The following is a 20,261-nucleotide window of genomic DNA, read 5'->3' as shown; positions in this document are numbered from 1 at the left end:
GTATATACTTTACCTTGTTGCATATAATAGCTACTTTCCCTTCTGTCTGACTGCATAACACTTGAAAAACAGTAATCATTCCAGAATATTCTTGTCTTCCTTCCTGATTTATTCTGATTTACTAGGATAATATTGAATTAAAGAATGGCAAGTTGTAGGTCTATATGATGCAATAAATTTAAGCCTGACTATGAGCTTTGGACAGCTTTCCCAGTGATTGGAAGACGAAGTATCAATGAAATTCAATGTTAATACATGCAAACTAACACACACAGGAAAAAATAGCCTCATCTGTATATATAAGCAATGAAGAACCCTACTATAGCTATTAATCCCGAAGAAAGAAATGCAAGAGTTACTGTAAACCATTCTCTGAATACCATCAGTTTAGTCCTCAGCGACAATCAAAAAGCAACAGTATTAGAAAAACAAACATACAAACAAACAAAAAACACGAAGAAGAAAATAGAAAACGTTATTGTGCCTTAATGTAAATCATGAGGGTCCCTGGTTGCAGTTCTCATCATCTTTCCTCAGAGAAATTATGAAATTAGGAGAAGAAATAGGGAGGGTAACAAGAATGATCAGAGCTATGGAAAGGTTTCCATCACAGGAGAAAACAGTAAGGAGCTTTCAAATAGGAAAATAGCAGTGTTCCATGTCAGAAGGGTCTGCACCCACCATCAGTCCCATCTTGGGGGCTCAGCTGCCTACACTTAAGGCTACCTCTGCCATGGTGAGATCATGGTATGCAAGATCAGGCTGCTGTGAAAGGGCTGTTAGCAGGGAGCCTGTCCCCCACTTCTCTGGGCAGCTCTCGCATTGGTCCTCACTTGTGTTTACCATTGTCCTGGTTTCAGTTAGGACAGAGTTAGTTTTCCTCCTAGTAGCTGGTAGGGTGCTATGTTTTGGATTAGGATGAGAAGAGCGCTGATAACATGCTGATGTTTTAATTGTTGCAGAGCAGTGCTTACACCAAGCCAAGGACTTTTCGGCTTCTCGCTCTGTCCTACCAGCGGGCAGGCTGGGGGTGCAGCAGGAGCTGGGAGGGGACAGACCCAGGACAGCTGACCCAAACTGGCCAAAGGGGTATTCCATCCCATCTGACGTCATGCTAAACAATATATAGGGGTGGCTGGCCGGGGTGGGGGGGCCAGCTGCTCGGGGATAGGCTGGGCATCAGTCAGCGGGTGCTGAGCAATTGCATTGTGCATTGCTTGTTTCGTACACATTATTATTAGTAATACTATTATTATTATTATTATTCTGTCTTAATAAACTGTCTTTATCTCAACTCACAGGCTTCACTTTCCCATTTCTCTCCCCCATCCCAGAGAGGGAGGGGGGAGGGTGAGCGAACAGCTGTGTGGTGTTTAGCTGCCGGCCGGGTTAAACCACAACAACCATCAGCTATGCTTGTGCCCAGATATGTATGCCACTGATTTGAACCCAACCTGCAGGCTGACTCGCTAGCCTTACATGAGCTCCAACTCACCCCAGTGGATGTGGATGATGACCATCCCGAGGACTGCTCTGCTCCTTTGCCAGGGCTGGTGGGAGGGGGACTCTGCATGGATTGTCTGGGCCAGCCTTACTGCCACCCCGTGCTCATGGCTTGCCCTGCCCATGGGGCAGACGGTCCTTGCTACACCCTAACAAGATTATATCACCCAGCAAAGTCATCAGGCAAGAGATTTAACACAAACAAACAAACAAACAAAAAAGCACTTTCAAAAGCATAATTTCATTGCAGATCTCCATGCCACAATGCATTGCAAAGAGCAAAGGTACAAAAAAAAAAAATAATGCTCAGAAAGAAGTTTTTGAGGACAGGAAAATTAGCAATTATTATATATGATGACCTAAGTGAAAACTCACACTAAGAAATGTGATGACCACTTGGGGCAAGTGGGAAGATTATGTGTCTTCTCCAAATACCTGGTCCTGGCTGATGTCAGAGCAGAATATGGGCCTAGGTAGGCCTAGGAGGACCTTTATGGACGCTTCTTTGTTCCATGTCTCTCACAGTTGCATTGGAACTAATAACACTATTCCTCTAACATGGCAGTTCCCTAAGGCTTATATCTGTCAACCAAGAAATCAATAGTTTTAACTTTCTGAACTTCTTTACCTGCACAAATCTGATCCTGGAAGGTACTGGGAAAACCGTGAATGAAGAAGTGGAATTAACCGTAGATCACACCACCTTTTTTCCCACCTAAGTCCTGGAGATGTTGGCCATGAGGAACATGATAATGTATCCTGAAAAACATTTAGAAGGTCCTTCTCAGTTTTGGACTTTATTGTAAATACTCAGCAGATTTTGGAAAGAAAGAGATTTTTCATAATCTTTTCATAGTCTTCTTTTCACAGTCCTGCATCACCATCCTTTATTTATTTTAATCTCTGGCTTCATATGTTTTCTTACCTGTATCTTCTGAAAAATAAATGTTAAAAAAAAATACACCTTGTATTTTTCTACAAAAGCTTTGGCAAGATTTTACACGTATGTTCACATATCTTCTGTGCTTGAAGCATGAAATATCACTATGAACATTAATTTAGCTTAGCAGCAGATTTTTAATAATATTTATATTATCTAATAATACATGCTCTTAAAACATTGACTCTGTTGAAACATTCCCTAGATTAATTCCAAACAAATAACTGACTGGCTAGAAAGACTAAGCTAGGACACTGTTTTGAACAATCTCTTGAATTTTTCAGTGTTCTGTCTGCTTTCAGGAACCTTTTTTCAACTGCAATGAAACTTTGGGAAAAAGCTGAAAAGCAGCAAGTATAGATGCAAACTGTAGTCTTAGGTCCAGATGCAACAGAAATGGTAACCTCATCTATAGCTTGCATAACCCTTTCAAATGTTGAAAAAAGACCAAAACCACTCCTTGACTACTACAAATTCTTTGAAGTCAGGAGTTTTCATGTGAATCACCAAGGCTATAAACTAAGAAATAGATTATGGCTATAAGCCATAATACATTATTGAAAATAATTTGAGAAAATGAAAGGACCATGACAAAGGATTTGTACATATGTTAGGAATTCATACAGAGGTCTTATTTGGTTTTATGAAGAATTCTATTCCATTACAAGGGTATATCTCAGATAAGAAGACCTAAGTCTTCCCAGTCTTCATCATAAGTATTTAATTTAGGGTGAATTATAGACTGAAGATGCCTGCTTCTATTATTTAGACTGAAAGAAAGTGACTTGATTTCATTAAATTATTACCCGTTCAAATAGAAACTGTGCTAATTTAGCTAATCTTTGACATCTGCAGCAAGAGGATTCACAAATTGAATTTATAAATGTTTTTAATTCCTAAAAGCAAAGCTAGGCTTGAAGTGGCTAGCAAAATAAGTATAGGATCTCCTCCATTAGCCTTTTCACTTTTGAAATGTCTGCTTCTGATGTTCTTGAACTATTAAGATATATATTTATTGTTATTTGACCTGCAGTAAGACACATCATTACAGTTTTTATCCCATTTTTATTGATTCCATCCTGTACAGACATGTATAAATCCAAAAGGTTTCACAGATAATAATCAGGTTTAAAATCTGCGCTATTGACTTTTAAGTCTCTGGGCTCCCATTTGAAATCTTTACTAGTGAAGTAAGCAAGAAAAATAAAGTAAGCCAGAAAGTAGAAACAGCAAGTCTACTGAATAGTGCTTCTAATTCTGTTTATTTGTATATATATGTAATAATTGTATATAATTTGTAATAATAATAATTTGTATATATCTATAATAATTATGTCGCATAGTTTCATTTATTCTGTACTTTATGAGTATTTATATCTATCACAAAGCCAAATACACATAAAAACAAAACTTCACATAAAAAATACACACAAAAAAAACCTTCAGAACTATATAAAATATTAGATATTTTGCATTTCATGGCTAAGAAAATTGTTAAAAACCTTGTGGTGCACTTCCAAAGCATCTTTTACTACAAATCTGAATAGAGATCTGTAGCATTTCATCCTAAAGGGAATTTTTTCCATAATGCTATTATTCTTCAATACGATTGTCAGTTACTAAGAAAAAATACAGCTGAAAACAGGCAAAAACATGCACCTAAGTAAGATTTGTCAAAAGTTCTAAATTACAAATGAAATAAAAACCATGAAAAAATATTCTGAAAAAGTTTTCTACCTTCTGTTTAAAGAGGTACATTTTCATTTTTTCCTATGCTCTACAAAAAAATCTAGAAGAAAAAACTGTCTTGAAATCCCTATTGCTCAGACAAAAATAGTAATCACATTTATCAGGGCATAATCTCAGTGTGTGTCATAGTTTAATTCTCAGCCATAATATCTGGCAACTCTTTTTACCCCCTATGGAACTATATCTAATGTTAATTAGAGTTCATCCCATGTTGCTGTCTTTTATCAATTATTTCCACTTAGCTATGATAACATTTTTAGATGTAATTCTATGAAAGAAATACAAGCTCTTACCGTGTTGTTGGGATGGTAGTTGAGATGCAAACCACTGTCACACAGGGGAGAGGATGTGCCACTGCTCTGGTCACTGGGGGCACCTAATACAAATGTAAATACACCCCCCAAAATTTCATTAATCTATAATGTTATAATGCAAACGTGTGTGTGTCTGTATGTCTGTGTTCATTCCCTCATTGGTTTTGTCATATGCAACACTCACTTCTTTTTCTCCATTCAGCTAATATCTCTCTTTTGGTTTGAGCGGAGTGTCTTTTAAAGCTGATTGGAGGCTCAAGATAACCTCCACTGGTGCTTTTCTGGTGCTTTTCTCAAGAAAAAAATAACAATAATTTGCTTAGTAGGAAAAATAAAAGCACTAATATTTTTGGAAATTCGATAATAAAAGGTGTGTACTTTCTTTACTTGGTTTTCACTTGATAGAACTAGTCAGATAATGCTTTTGTTATTCTCCATGAAATTCACAGTTCTAACAGTTCTTTTAACAGTTTAGGAGGTTACAGAGCTACGCCACATAAGTAACATATGACAGGATCTATTCAAGTGGATCATTCAGTGGATAAGAAATTGGCTTGAAGGTCACACCCAGAGAGTGGTGGTCAATGGTTCTATGTCCAAGTGGAGGCCGGTGACAAGTGGTGTACCTCAGGGGTCTGTCCTGGGACCAGTGCTGTTTAATATCTTTATCAACAACATAGACAATGGGATAGAATGTACCCTCATCAAATTTGCAGATGACACCAAGCTGAGTGGTGCAATTGATGCGACAGAAGGAAGGGATGCCATCCAAAGGCAGGCTTGAGAAGTGAGCCCATGTGAACCTAATGAGGTTCAATAAGTCTAAATTCAGGGTGCTGCACCTGGGCTGGGGCAATCCCAGACATGAGCACAGACTGGGTGAAGAACTCAATGAGAGCAGCCCTGCAGAGAAGGACTTGGGGGTTCGGGTGGATGACAAGGTCGACATTAGCCAGCAGTGTGTGTTTGCAGCCCAGAAGGCCAACTGCATTCTGGGCTGCATCAACAGAGGCATGACCATAAGAGGTCAAGGGAGGTGACTGTCCCCCTCTACTCAGCCCTTTTGAGGCCCCATTTTGAGTACTGGGGGTTAGTTCTAGATGATCTTTGAGGTCCCTTCCAACCCAAGCCATTCTACGATTCTGTGATTCTAAGTGCATGTTTGTGTGTGTTACTCAGTGCACTCTATGGTACCACATCCTTTCATAAAAAGGGCAATGAGTTACTGAGATTCGTTTTTATTTAAGAATTTATGGTATTATTTTTTTCTTGTCTCACTAAAATTTAATACCTGGAAAAAAGATAAAGATAGTACTTCTGCAAATGAATGTATACAAGATTATATAATAATTTAGTTTATTTAATTCCTACTGACATAAAATCAAAGGCTACATGTATTGAAATAAATTTTTTGCTTTTTTGCTTTAGAAGTGAACAATTCGTTTTATGCTTTTAGGAGAAAGAAGTGGAAGGAAAGCAGGGATGACAAAAGGCACAGGCTGACATACATGAATATCCATATAGATGCTCAGGTATGCTGCAACTGTATAATTATGCACCCACACTCACATTTTAATACAGTTAAAGGAAGACAGCTGTCTCCATATGCCTCTGATGGGGCTAACTTACTAAAACTCAGTCGGACTTAAACAAAATACTAATCATCTGAAATTAATTTATTTTTAAGTAGATAGACACCTACGTGAAAGCTGCTGAATTTTAAATTGGAAAGTTAAGCCCTTCAAATATACCCACACAATTTCATTTTCACATTTCGACGACAAATCTCTTTTGGACTAAAATGTTATCTGATGCTGCCTGGAAAACTGCTTTTAAATACTGTACATCAGAATTTGAGCTACAGTTAATTAATGTAATTCCACTGACTCACATGCAAATTTGCTGATTCACACCAAAGGCCAAATGCTTTCTGATCTGTTCTCAAGCAAAGACTGCACTCATTTGCTTGAGGTGACTACTGCTACAAGACCTGGCAATTCGATGGCCTCATATTCAGGCCACGATGCTGCCTGAAAACACTGCTGTCAACCTTCCTCAATGCACACTAGGTTTAGAAGCTCAACATTGAATTTAGGTGTTTTTTTGTTTGTTTGTTTTGCCAAGTGATAAAGGCTTACATGCACAATCTTCATTCAGTGGCAGTTTGAGAAAAGCAGGTGCTCTCTTCAGAAAGGACACAGTTAGGGTCACTTCCTCCCCAGCATTGCGAAGGACCTGAACCTGGAGGAGAAATACAGACAGGACACCTTGAAATAAATGCACGATCAAAATATAGCTGCAAATGTAAACAATGCCACACAGCTTTCACATACCAGAGCATAACTGCTTTTCAATGTATTGCAATAACATCTTTAAGAAAAAAGCAAGGTTTAAAGCTTTTTACATGCATGTTTGCTGTGCTCCTAGTCACACAAACAGGTAATGCTGGTGGCAAAATTAGCCTCGTTAAATAGCACTAGCTGGTACTACAGCTTGCTCCCTGACACTGTTCAGCTGTGCACCGCCCTCTTCCAGACCTGGCATCATCCACGCTACCCTGCACGTATAAAATTTGTTTGTTTTTGTTTTGCTGGGCTTGTCTCATAAATCTCCAACCAAAACAATAGCTGTAGTTTCCACAGCTGTGCCATAATCCTATGAATAAATCTTTCCTACAGCCAGAGTTAAATTTAGTCAAACTGCGCCGGCATGGATGAGAGATCTAATCTTCCTTAGAAATGCAGTGGAATAATACGTGTTTAAAACCTTAAGTCTTCGAAAAGCACAAGGTTGTGTTTTACCATAGGGCAGCCTAGATTTTGGAAGTAGGAAGACTAGTAAATCACCTATCCAACTGTGAATGCTCTTAGCCTTCTTGTATCTCTTTCACAATTGCTTCTACGGCTCTTGTTCGTGTCTTTAGCTTTTCTGTGGTGTGGCTGATGCCACCCCAAGACACACAGCACAGAAGGGAACTCCATGCACCTCACAAAGCAGGCACATGAGCACCTAAGTAAAATGATATACTTAACAGTGGAGAAATAACATTACAACCATGTTATATCATGAAAGCCAGGAAATATACATAACTCTGTGTATCAGAGAATGAGCATTTCCTGTTGTTCTGCCTCCGTAGCCTGCTAATTTGGGTCAATTTAAGTTGGGCCTATAAAAACTGAAGATTGAACCATTCCTCTGTCTCGATGACTGAACTTCCTTTGCAAAGAGCCAGCTTGCTGGGAGCAGTGGTGGAGAGCTGCTACAAAGTGATATATTAGACAAAACCTTTTAATGTGACGTATTGCCCCCCTTCTGCTACGATTTCATGGTATCTGAATAACTCACAAGTTATGCCTATCGACAACCTATCCTACACGTTTAATTACACGCATGTATAATACTATATACAGGTATGCTTTCATGTGGAATCACTGCATTACATTTAGCTAATTTAAAGCAATTCTTCAAGAAAAAAAACGTCAACTTCCCATTTAAACACAATGCTTCCTGTTCTACATTGGATGCTACAGAGGAGTAACGATATGATGACACAATACTTGATTTAGTATCTGAAATCTACTCTGAAATTTTAGGCTGTTTATTGATTAATATAGCACAGTGATTGTCAAGGCATACTTTGCAAGGTAGTATGTATGTGTGCTAATAACCAGACACACATATACACATAATAAAAGTCATCAACTAACTCAAATCTCACCCCAAAACTTCAGCTGTAACATGAACAACTTTGATGAGCACTTCCTATTTCTGGTGTGTTTTATACCTCAGCACTCATAAGTAGCACTTATTTTATAGAAAGATGACAGCGTCTGTGGAGTAGCATAGATCAAGACTCTGAAATCCTGAATTCCATCAGAGACCATAGTGCATCCTCAGGCTTCATAGAAAACACATCCTTCTCTCTAATGAAGCAGTCACACAGTTCAGAATAGTCATAGCCAAAGCAGACACAGGCATGTATTCTGTATTGAAATGACAGATGTGGATAGAAAAAGTGTGGGAAAAATACAGCTACTGTCTGCCTTTTTAAAAATGTTTTTACTCAGAAACAGGGAAGAAGGGAAGAAGTTACAGCATTACCAACTCTAATTTATAGTCACCTTTTAAGATACGTACAAATAAGTGGATACCATCTATGAAAGAAGCTGAGACACTAAACTCTGACCCTGAAGCTTTTTTCTTGCAAGAGTTAAACAAGCCACAAGTCTACATGATTTCATTTGATAATATATTGCTCTATGAATGCTAGAAGTTGCCCTAAGTAGTCTAATGTGACCTTTTTCTCTAACCTCTCACTCTTTCTCTCTTTCTCTCTCAAATTGCTTTTTCCCATACGATGAAGAATTTAAGCTGGTACACAATCTAGTTGAAATCAGCAATACTTACTTCATTTAAGCGTATTTTGGAGTGTATAAAGCATATAATCCAGAAAGCAAAATGGATTTGACATGTAAAATAAAGACTAAAGAGATATAAAATATTGAAAAAAAATAGTTAGTTATTACAACAGAGGAGACAGGGGCTATCAGTCCCATTTCCCTTACTTTATAGTCATTATCAAAGCCATTTTTAGGAAATAAGGTTAGTTGAAGAAAATTAGTTTTTTAATGAAATTAATTGTTTTTTTGTAGCTTTCAGTTGAAAGCCTTACTGTTATTTTACATTTTTGTCTTTATTTTACATAAGAAATGAACAATTGCTGAACTGTTTTAAATCAAGTATGCCTTACAGGATTGATTTACTTGGTGGCCTCATTCAGCTTGTACTTTGCCGTACTCCTCCATTCAAAAAGAGAATGAGATATGATAGGAAATCTATTCTTACTGAGGAAAGTTTTCAGCTGAATATCAGAACAGCTCATGTTCAGAAAAGGAAAATCGGTAACTTTTATAAAAAAGCTAACAACCAAAAGTAATTTAACTAGTTGTTATGGAGAGTTATGTCTCTGGGGATAATAAAAAAAATGTTGAAAATGGGAGTCAAACAGTTTGTCTGAAAGATACAATACAGTATGCATTTCTAACGTTTTACAAAGATGAGTGGAATTCTAACAACAGTCAGAGATACTGACATATTCTTTCTTCTTCTGTCTCCATCATTGCCTGCCATTGAATTAGCTAAACGCTTTATAGAGCTATTTTGGTAAAATAAGAACTGGATGAATGTAAATTTAGTGCTTGTTCAGGCTTGGGAGACGTACATGAATAAAAAATACATTTATTTGCACAAGTATATCCATGTGGATCTGCACTGGTAGCATATTCTGATAACAAAGCTACCACTGAAGTAATTTCATTAATATACTGAATGAATCAGTTGTCGATCATGACAATTTTCAGATAAAGAAATGGATAAGATAACTGCTGAGCCATCCTTCTCCCCTCTTAGAAGAAAGCCCCCTCACATTTATTGTATATACATTGTCAATACCTTATCAATAGAGCACTATAACTGACAATGTATGTATTCGTAATTTATAGCAGTGATAATTCAAGAAATATTTCAAGATTGCTTTCAAACTTAATATTATCAAAATCCTCCATAAAATTATACAAAAACCTTTTCAGTTACAGCATATTTTTTGATGGAAAAGGAAACCTTAAAGCTAGGCTGATCAGAATAACTAGCCTTGGCTTTTTCTCCTACACCATCACACATTGCATGCATTATAAAAATGACTGAAGACTTACTACAAAGGTGTAATTTGACTCAACTTCTAAGAAGAGAAAAAGAAACACAATTTTATTTTTTTTGAAAAGTGATTTTGAAGAAAGACGTTATTTTTTTTTAAAAAAAAGCAGTAATTTCCTAAGGTTTTTATATATATACGTATACATACATATATATATATATATGTATATATACATACATATATATACACATAAATGTATATATACGTATACATACGTATATGTGTATATATATGATACATGAGATAAATTCATAGTAGTAAATCCATGGAATAATTTCCTCCCAAAATCTGAACTCAGTTGTAGACCTAACATTTTGAAAGTCTAACAAGATTACATCTAACCCTCCCCTCCTCGAAAATCTATTTAGCATTGCTGTTACTACTTGATTTAGTTTTATTTTTTATTTCGTTTGGTGAGCAATACTAGCTATTGATTTGTTGGATTAATGCTCACTGTCTAGTGAAGTTATTCCTGTAACAGGAAGAAGCTGTGATGCTGAAAGGTCCTAGCATCTCTTCATGAATATCATGGCTATATATTTAATTTCTGCCACTGCAGAAATGCATAATATATAACATATATAGATATTAATGTATGTATATATGTAATGTAGAATGTTGTGATGTGAAAAGTACTATACAAACATAAATATTAAATAGTGTCTATCAATTTCACTATGCAAAGAATAAGCTTACTACTAGTGTGATAATTAATTTACCTTTGCCACACATAGCCATATCTAAGGTTGGTATTTTCATGAGTGAAGTGAGACAGGTAAAAATAACAGTTGTGCTTTTCTAAAGCAGCAGCTGTGCAAAATAGTGAAATTAGAAAAGCCAGTCTTTCTGGAGTGACAGTGTCTATATTTCTACAAAATTACTGTAATGACTGCAAGAGGGCTATTTGAAGAGGTGAATTTTATGGTGGTGTGTGATACTGCTGAATAAATATTTCCATAATAATAACATTAGTTTGAATTTTCAATAATACCTGCAATGATATTGCCTTTTAATTTTATAAAACCTTTTAAAGTCTCAGTTCAAGAAAACATTTGAGCATATGCTGAAGTCTCTCTCAATATATTCATGAAAGCACTGATGCATGAAATGCCTCTGACTTCAGTAAGTATTTTTTCCTGAATGGGGCTGTAAATTCACTCTTAAATCACAAATGAAATTTATCCACAAATGAAGTAGAAAGGACTTAAACAGAAGATGTATATTATCTAAGATTTGTGGTCTCCTGAGCTGGAGCAGATTTCACTCATCAGTATGCTTGAAAGAAGAATTCAGTTCTTTAATGAATACCTTGAATTATAAACATCTGGAAAAAAAAAAAAAAGAAAAAAAAAGAGAGAGATACTGTGCATAGTTTGCACAATCCACTAATATCATCAAGTCTATCAGCAAATACTACAATATATATTCTGGTACAATGACACAAAGGTCTGAGGCCAGAATGCTCAATTTATGCACACAGCTGAATTGTGTTTATTCAAAAAACCAATAGCTTCTTTCAGTAAAAAACAATGTCATTAATACAGAATATACACATTAAAAACACATCACAATATGGGGTGTTTTAAATTCCTATGATCGGATAACAATCAGAATATTTTCCCACAAAGAATGTTAATCAATTAATACGATAGTTAAACCTATCAAAGTTTTTCTTCAGAAAATTTCTGTTATTGATGTACAGAGCCAACTAGAACACATTTTTTATGACAACAGTTCCAACTCAGGCTGTACAACTGAAAGTACACCTCAGGTCATAGCTTGACATTACCAGAGTTGTTGATTTTGTATTTTACTGCCTGGTTGTACAACTTGTACTAAATGTTTAGATACAAAACCAAATGATTTCCACACTAGAACAGGGAGGCTCCTCAAACAAAGCAAAAAGAAATGCAGGGCAGAATGGTGCATGTGCTGATACTCTACCTAAGCCTACCACTAAGTAATTATTCTGAAGAGTGGCAAATAGAAGTTTAGAGTTTCTCAGGATGACACAAGAACTGAACCAAGGTAGCACTTACACAGTGAATGCTCCAGCTACAAAGAAACTATATAAAAGATCATTTCAGAGCAATATACACAGAGATTCAGGGTTTGATGCTTTTCGACAAGTCCCATCAGACTTACCGCTTAAAAGTAAAATTATTCTTGATTCCAAGTGACAGCACTCATTTGAGCTAGACCATCACATGGTTTCTCAGGTGGACAATATCATACCAATCTTATTGTAACTGTCTTCTGGCTTCATTCATTGCTCTTCACCCTACCTGTTTTCACTAGCTCATGGGCTTTGTACATAAAAGTTCCATAATATGCAACCTCAAGACTCATGTATAAAGCATTAGTAGAAAACTAAGTGACCTTCCTTTAAAAACAGATAATCATGTTTAAAGCCTACATGCAAAGTAGGTCATTTGCATTAGTTGACAGTAAGAGACATCTACAAAGTTTTGTTCATAGAAAATGACTAAAATAATCAGATGTAAGCAACATCAACAAGTGTATAGAGGATGAAGGAGAAAGATAAATTTCAGAAATAATTTATTGAAAAGATAATTAACTCCCAAGAAAACCAAAATTAGATCAGATAAGAGAGGACCAAATATAGTCCACAGGGGATACCAGCTCCTATCAGCTCTTCCTTCAAAGCAGTGCCAAGGTAAAAAGAGAATTTTATTACTTCACTGATATATTTACAGTCAAGGTGGAAGAAAAGATCTGTTTTTAAACACGTACATCTAACATTTGTTGAATGGAGTACTTACGAGGTTGTCTAAAAGTTCCAATAACAGTATTTGGTAATTCTATAAATATTATTATGCTCCATAATCAGCACTGAAGTGTTTAGTAATAGCAATAGACTGCAATTCAGAATAGCAGTAGACTGCAATTATTGCTTAGTTAGATGTTTATCTTTTCAAAAGTGAGGAGTGCCTCAGCAAAAGATAACCATTAACACCTAAGGAAGAAAAAATAAATAAATCATGGTTTACAAAAAAGTAAAAGTCTGCCAGAAAAAAAATGCTCTGACGGCATTTTCCTGTTCTTCTTTCATTAAACTTAGCATTGTTAATAAACATAATCTAGATAAAAATATAGCTAGAAGTGCTTAATTAGCATTCTTAGGTCATGTACTTTAATTGGGAATTCTGTTCTACTAAAGACTGCACATACTGGTCATCACAGTTCATATTATATCAAATCATTAGCAGACCATTAATTCAATGCAGAAACTACAGAAAGCGAGGAATTAGAACTTGCTAAAATTGTAAGTGTTTGAAAACTGGTAATGCCAGTGACAGGCCCCTGAACATTCCATATCATACTCTGAAAAGTGAAAAATATGATTTCCCTTTATAAATTCTAACTCTACGACATTGTTTACAGTGATCTATCAGTGACCTGGACTTATGGACTTTAGTAGAGCAAACTTTGACCTCGTCAGGAATCTACTTGGAAGAATCAATTGGTTAGGGCCCTAGAAGAAAGGGGTGTCCAGGACAGCTAGTCAATATTCAAGCATCACTTCCTCCAAGCACCCCTGTGAGTAAGACAGCAAGCAAAGGGGGCAGGACACCTGCATGGATGAGCAGGGAGCTCCTGGTGAAGCTCAGACAGAAGAAGGAAGTTAACAGCATGTGGAAAAAGGGACAGGCCACTTGGAAGAAATATAGGGACACTGTCAGGGTATGCAGGGATGCGACAAGGAAGGCCCCGGCTCATTTGGAATTAGATCTTGCAAGGGATGTCAAGGACAACAAGAAGGGCTTCTTCAAATACATCAGTAGAAAAAGGAAGACTGGGGAAAATGGGGCAGGTGCCCTGTTGACAAAGGATACAGAGAAGGCAGAGTTGCTGAATACCTTTTTTGCTTCATTCTTTATTGCTAAGATCAGTCCTCAGGAATCTCAGACCCCGGAGACGAGAGAGGAAGTCCAGAGAAAGGAGGACTTTGCCTTGGTTGAAGAGGATCAGGTCAGAGATCACCTAAGAAAACTTGACATCCACAAATCCATGGGCTCCAATGGATTGCACCCATGGGTGCTGAGGGAGCTGGCTGATGTTATTGCTAGGCCACTCTCCATCATCTTTGAAATGTCTTGGAGAACAGGAGAGGTGCCTGAGGACTGGAAGAACGCCAATATCATGCCAGTCTTCAAAAAGGGCAACATGTTTGCTGACGACACGAAGCTCAGAGGAGGGGCTGATACCCCAGAGGGCTGTGCTACCATTCACAGGGACATTGACAGGCTGGAGGGTTGAGCCAAGAGGAACCTCATGAAGTTCAACAAGGGCAAGTGAAGGGTCCTGCACCTAGAAAGGAATAACCCCGAGCACCAGTACAGGCTGGGAGCTGACCTGCTAGAGAAAAGCTCTGCAGAGAGTGACCTGGGAGTCCTGGTGGACAGCAGTCTGACCATGAGCCAGCAAGGTGCCTGTGTGGCCAAGAAAGCCAACGGTATCACAGGGTACATTTGAAAGAGTGTTGCAGGTAGGTCAGGGGAGGTGATCCTGCCCCTCTACTCAGCCCTGGTGAGGCCACACCTGGAGTATTGTGTCCAGTTCTGGGCTCCCCAGTACAAGAGGGACACTGCTGGAGTGAGTTCAGAGGACGGCTACTAAGATGATTAGAGGACTGGAGAACCTGTCATATGAGGACAGGCTGAGAGAACTGGGCCTGTTTAGCCTGGAGAAGGGAAGGTTGAGGGGAGACCTCATCAGTGTATATAAATATCTGAGGGAAGGGTGTCGAGAGGATGGAGTCGGTTTCTTTTCATTTGGGCACAGCGACAGGATGAGAGGCAACAGGCACAGACTGAAGCACAGGAGGTTCCGGCTGAATATGAGAGGGCATTTCTTTACTGTGAGGGTGACAGAGTGTTGGAACAGGTTGTCCAGAGAGGTTGTGGAGTCTCCTTCTCCGGAGATATTCAAAACCTGCCTAGATGCCATCCTGTGCAATGTGCTCTAGGTGATCCTGTTCTGCAGGGAGGTTGGACTAGATGATCTTCAGAAGTTCCTTCCAACCTCGGCCATTCTGTGGTTCTGTGTGACCAGTACTTCTCTGAATCACCCAGTTGAACATCAGCCTGTCGATTCTCATGTAAAATCTCTTCCATACAATTGGTTTCATTAACATTCCCAAATCTATATTCCATGGACTACTACTGGTCTTGAACTGTGTTCATAGAAGAAAAATGTACACAAGTATGCATTTCTTAGTCATTGAATGATTATTCATTCTAACAAGAAAATGAGTGGAAAATAAAATATCAGTATTTGTTTTATAAAAGGATACTGTAGAGTACAAAGAATAGTACTTGTATAGTACAAAGAATAGTATTTTGAGTGAGAGAAACATTACATTTTAATGTTTCTTGTATCCTATAACATATATTAGAATACATAGAACACAAATAAAATGCATTTTAATGTTCTGATTAAAGTGTAAGCATCGAATCAACTGAAATTTGACATGTTTCATGTACAGACCTTACCTCAATGCTTAAATGATGCAGTTACTCATGACAAGAAAATACCTATGCAAACAAACGAACAAAAATTTCAAAGAACCAGAAGACTCACCTAGACTCTTTCTATGTTTCATGAGCTTTTTCAATACACCTGTATGTAGTGAGTGCATGACGGAGCTGAATCACACAAGTGCCTATCCTTGTTTTCATATTGCCTACCCCAGTATGGTTCTCCTTCTCTACGATTACTCAGCTACACTGAACAATCAGTTATATAGTTTTAAGAACTCCTCTTCTTTAAACTCTCACAACTGTTCCTTTTATTTGGAAAGTTATTATGTACTCAACTGCTGGGCATCTACTATTCTTCTCTGTTAATTCATAAATGCATTTTTGTAATTATATATTTAATGGGTTTCTAAACAAGTGGATGAGAAGAATGAAGCAAACCCCTTAATACTGAAAACGTAGAATAGTTTCTAAACTTCTAAACAGAAACTAAACTTCCATTTATTCTACATTTTAAAAAGAATATGAAGTAGGAACTTTAATTCTTTTGAGCAAAAGAAAACATTTTACGGTTGTTTATTACAACTGTATGAGGCTGATAAAGCCATCACCATGTAGCTAAACTACTCAACCTCACCATCTGTTAAATGTTTTAGGTCAATATGACTAATTCCAGTTTAAAGTAGTTCCAGTAATATACATATTTCATCTTCTACAGATATTACATGGTTTAATTATAATAGAATTTATTTGTGTAAACCTCTCATTGGTGTGATAATTCATAAATTTAAAATAGTAATCAGATTTTGTTTGGGATCAATATCATTGCTACATTCCAAATAAAAAAATTGATCATAGCTTCTTTGGAAGAAATGTGTGATCCTCTTAGTAACCAAAACAAGATTCCTATTGAAATGGGAGAAGCATCTACAGTACTGTTACAACAACATCTACAGATTTCTACACAGCTTTGCCAACATATATGCAACATTTACTAAACAAGCATGTTCCTTCTGTATGCTTTTTGTGAAAAGATCATTAGTAATATTCAAAAGGCATGCACATTACTAAACTGCATAACATGGCTACTGCTTCTGTTCCTAATGCTTCAAGCCTCCCAGTTAGCCCAGCTATTTGAAATACATTCTTAAATTTTAAATGTTTTCTGAACAGAGATATGTCTAAGATCATTGAAAACATTGCTTGAAATTTTTATCTGACAAAGCAGAGCCTCAGTTCAGGGGCAGAGAGGGATCAGTTCCAGAATAAGGGTGTGCTTACACTAATCACATTGCAAGACTGGGGTCGAACAAACAGCTAGTGGCAAATTTCACATTTACATATTCAATATAAAATTTGCTGTTGGCAAATATGACCTTAACATTTACTTTTCATGAACAGTCACACTAATCAAGCACCAGCACATAAGTGCTCATGAAAAATTAATACAAAATGGTCTTAAAGAGTTTGAAATCAAATTTTAATTCTAAATTTGAATAATATTAATGTGCAAGCCTACTGCTATTTGTTTGACACTAAATGTTATTGACTTCACAATGACATAAAGCGTAATTCTTGGACAAATTTGTATTTGAAGTAGTGTTTTAGATCAATACATGCAGTTAAGTCTGCTAAACTTCTCAGCAGCTCAAGATTTAATCTCAGAATAAGATATTTCAGTACTTCAGGGAACGAGCTCAATGGCAAAAGAACTAAGTTTTCATCTGAGAAAACATATAATAAGTCTTTCATAGCATTTAATGCTACGCAGTACAAAAGAATTGTACTGCATCTACCTGCAGATGAGAAACTGACTTTGTTCTTTGTAAATATATGTAAAAAAAAATAAAAATTACAGAACAAAAAAGTCCCCAATTTAGCAAAACACTTAAACTGATACTTTTAGGCAAAGGCATAAATATTTTGTTGAATTGCGATTCAACACAGCTATCCTGTAATATGGAATATCCACAAACAATATTGCCTAAACATTTCAGGATCATTTGCAGCAGCATCTGTGTTTTAAGCCTTGGAAAAACTGACGTTGGGGTACTCACACTGGATATTAACTAACTGGAGGATATCTACATACATTTTGGAAAGAGAAAAAGATTAACATATAATACCAAGGTAGATAAAATAGCCAATTTTTATTTCAGCGTAATTATGAAAATGTGCTGCTGAATTAAAGTTCTACCAGTGTATAGAATGAGGTCTTCATAACTTATGAGGTTAAGCATAAATCTGAGATATTTACCCCAAGTGATCAGACTGGATATCTCATTGCAACCCTCATTTTATTTTCCTAATTAGGCAATAACCCCACAAAAATCTTCTCTTGACAGCAATTAATTACCATTTCAGACGTAAAAATCCTATAAAAAGCAGAATGTATAGACAGTTAAATAACATGGATATGTATTCCGAAGGAAAAAAAAAAAAAAAAAAAAGCAACACTGACAACAAAAGAAAAACAAAATGCTTTTTAAAAATTGTTGCATTGCTGCTAGGTGATATATCAGAATTTCACAGATGAATGCACAAATCAGAGGCCCCATGTTTAGAAAATGTAGGTCTCTCAAACCTTAATTTTGGTTTACAATTTTCTGTGTGCTGTCAGAGGCTACAGAAATTCAGAAAATAGGAAAACAATGCTGATGCTACATAACTCAAAGTTATCTAAGGAACAACTATATAAAAAGATGATTCAAAATAGCACAGTCTTGCATTTAGATAACACTTTCCTACTGAGATATAAAAATTTGGGACTTGATTACTTGTCGGATATTAAGAGCTGTAGTTGCAGAGGTTAAAGTAAAATTTTAAATGTCTTTGTACTGCCAAATTCCAAAGATCCCAAGATTTTAATTAGAAAAAAATACTACTTTGTCTCAAAGATTTGTTTCTGTGGTCATTGTTGTGCATTTGATTCATTTAACCCTAAAACTTCATTTATTGATTGATAGAATGATGCTTTAAATAGCTTGTAAAACCTTGTAATCTTTCAGGGTGAAAGATGTTTAAACTCAATGTTTCATCTATTAGCTTTCATTAAGGCAAATGTTGTCTCTCACTTACACTTTTCTCTGCAATCAGTAATTCAGAAATAATGCATTATGACCTGAAGTGCACAGGGGATTTTTAGTGTGTTTTATATTATATCTTTATGTAAATATGACTGTATAAAAGATGCCAAAAAAAACCTTAAGATTACTGAGGTATGATGAAGATCCTGTTAAATATGTCTAATCATTTAATATGTAAATACGCTATATTCAGAATATTATAAGAAGGTATTTCAGTATTTCAGGGAATTCAGAGATACCCTCAGAACTTAGTACTGCACACCAATGTGCTAAAACATGGGAGTTGTTTTAATGCAAAGTATTCCCTTGAACTTTCCTTTTAATGGGTGAGTATAATTAGAACCTTTGACGTATTCTGAATTGGGACTGGCTTGACAAGGCCACGTGAAATAGAACAGAGCTACCTACATTCTACATTTACTAGACATAATTTACAGATACACGTCATTATCCTGGTAATGCCATTTCAACCTGAGCACTGACTACTTCCCATCTTGTTCAGAAAAGTACAAACAGCATGGTGAGGCAATACTGTCTGCGTGTCTGTGCACTACAATCTGAAGAAAGGGTAACCATTGTCAATTTTAATGAAGAATTTCTTCCTTCTGTCACAACATCTGCACCAGAGTTTTTGTTGTGATCTGTGAATCTCTTACTAGCATAAGCAGCTTTACTAGCACCATCTTGCAGAACAACTAATGGGAAACTGGCAGTACCAAACTGAACTTGTAGAAAGATACCAGTATTATCAAGGCACCACTAAGAAAAAAAAAAAAAAAAAAAAAGATAAAAAGGATATACCTAGAAAATAGGCCCAGTGCTGACAAACAGATACCAGAACAGCAGTACTATACTGTACCATACTAGTGGTTGAGAAGTGGGCCATCTGGAAACCTCCATGTATCTGGCTGGAACAGTCCAACACTGGATACTAATGAAAAATATATAGAATCCATCCTCCTTTCTCCTTTCTCCTTCCTCCTCCACTGAACAAACTGTCAGAAGACAAAGACCCATCATAGAGAGAAAAAAAAAGGGGGGGGGACACCTAAAAATATGCACAGGTGTGAGATAACCCCTGGATATAAAGTTTCTTCCTTGCACCCATCTGATTTTTCTATACCCAGAACAATGACAAATCTGATTAGTTAAATCAGATATAGTAACTGCTGAGAAAATGTCATAACTCTCTATGCCTGCATATGCATATTTGCACTTTTTTGAGCATGTCTTTTATTTGTGAATCTTTCTGACTAGCTAAAATAGTGCATGTACTCTGTTTTGTCCTATTTAATGTCTTGGGTCCATGACAAGCTTAAGAAATAAAGAAGGTGACTTTTACAGGTGAACATTTCTCAAGAGTCTATATCACATGGCTATTTCTTGTTTAAAGAAAATTCTGTTGTTGCCTTTCATACAATATTTTCTAGTTCATACGCATAAATGAAAAAAAAA

At 36.5% G+C, this 20,261-nt stretch overlaps 1 protein-coding gene across 6 annotated transcripts in view; it reads right to left on the bottom strand.

The window, feature by feature from the left end:
- SNTG1 (syntrophin gamma 1) overlaps positions 1 to 20,261 on the bottom strand; it is a 359,885-nt gene that overhangs the window by 111,466 nt on the left and 228,158 nt on the right. For all 6 annotated transcript variants that reach the window (XM_080578706.1, XM_080578709.1, XM_080578710.1 and 3 more), the window contains 3 exons: positions 6,645 to 6,747; positions 4,486 to 4,568; positions 2,132 to 2,262 (listed from right to left, as the gene is read on the bottom strand). In XM_080578706.1, the coding sequence (XP_080434832.1) occupies positions 2,132 to 2,262; positions 4,486 to 4,568; positions 6,645 to 6,747 (317 nt within the window). The remainder of the gene's footprint in view (positions 1 to 2,131; positions 2,263 to 4,485; positions 4,569 to 6,644; positions 6,748 to 20,261) is intronic.

The sequence above is a fragment of the Anser brachyrhynchus genome, assembly GCF_964034855.1.
Source record: "Anser brachyrhynchus genome assembly, chromosome: 2".
Lineage (NCBI taxonomy): Eukaryota > Metazoa > Chordata > Aves > Anseriformes > Anatidae > Anser > Anser brachyrhynchus.
Note: the sequence above shows the minus strand (reverse complement) of the source record. Positions and strands in the feature narration are given on the sequence as shown.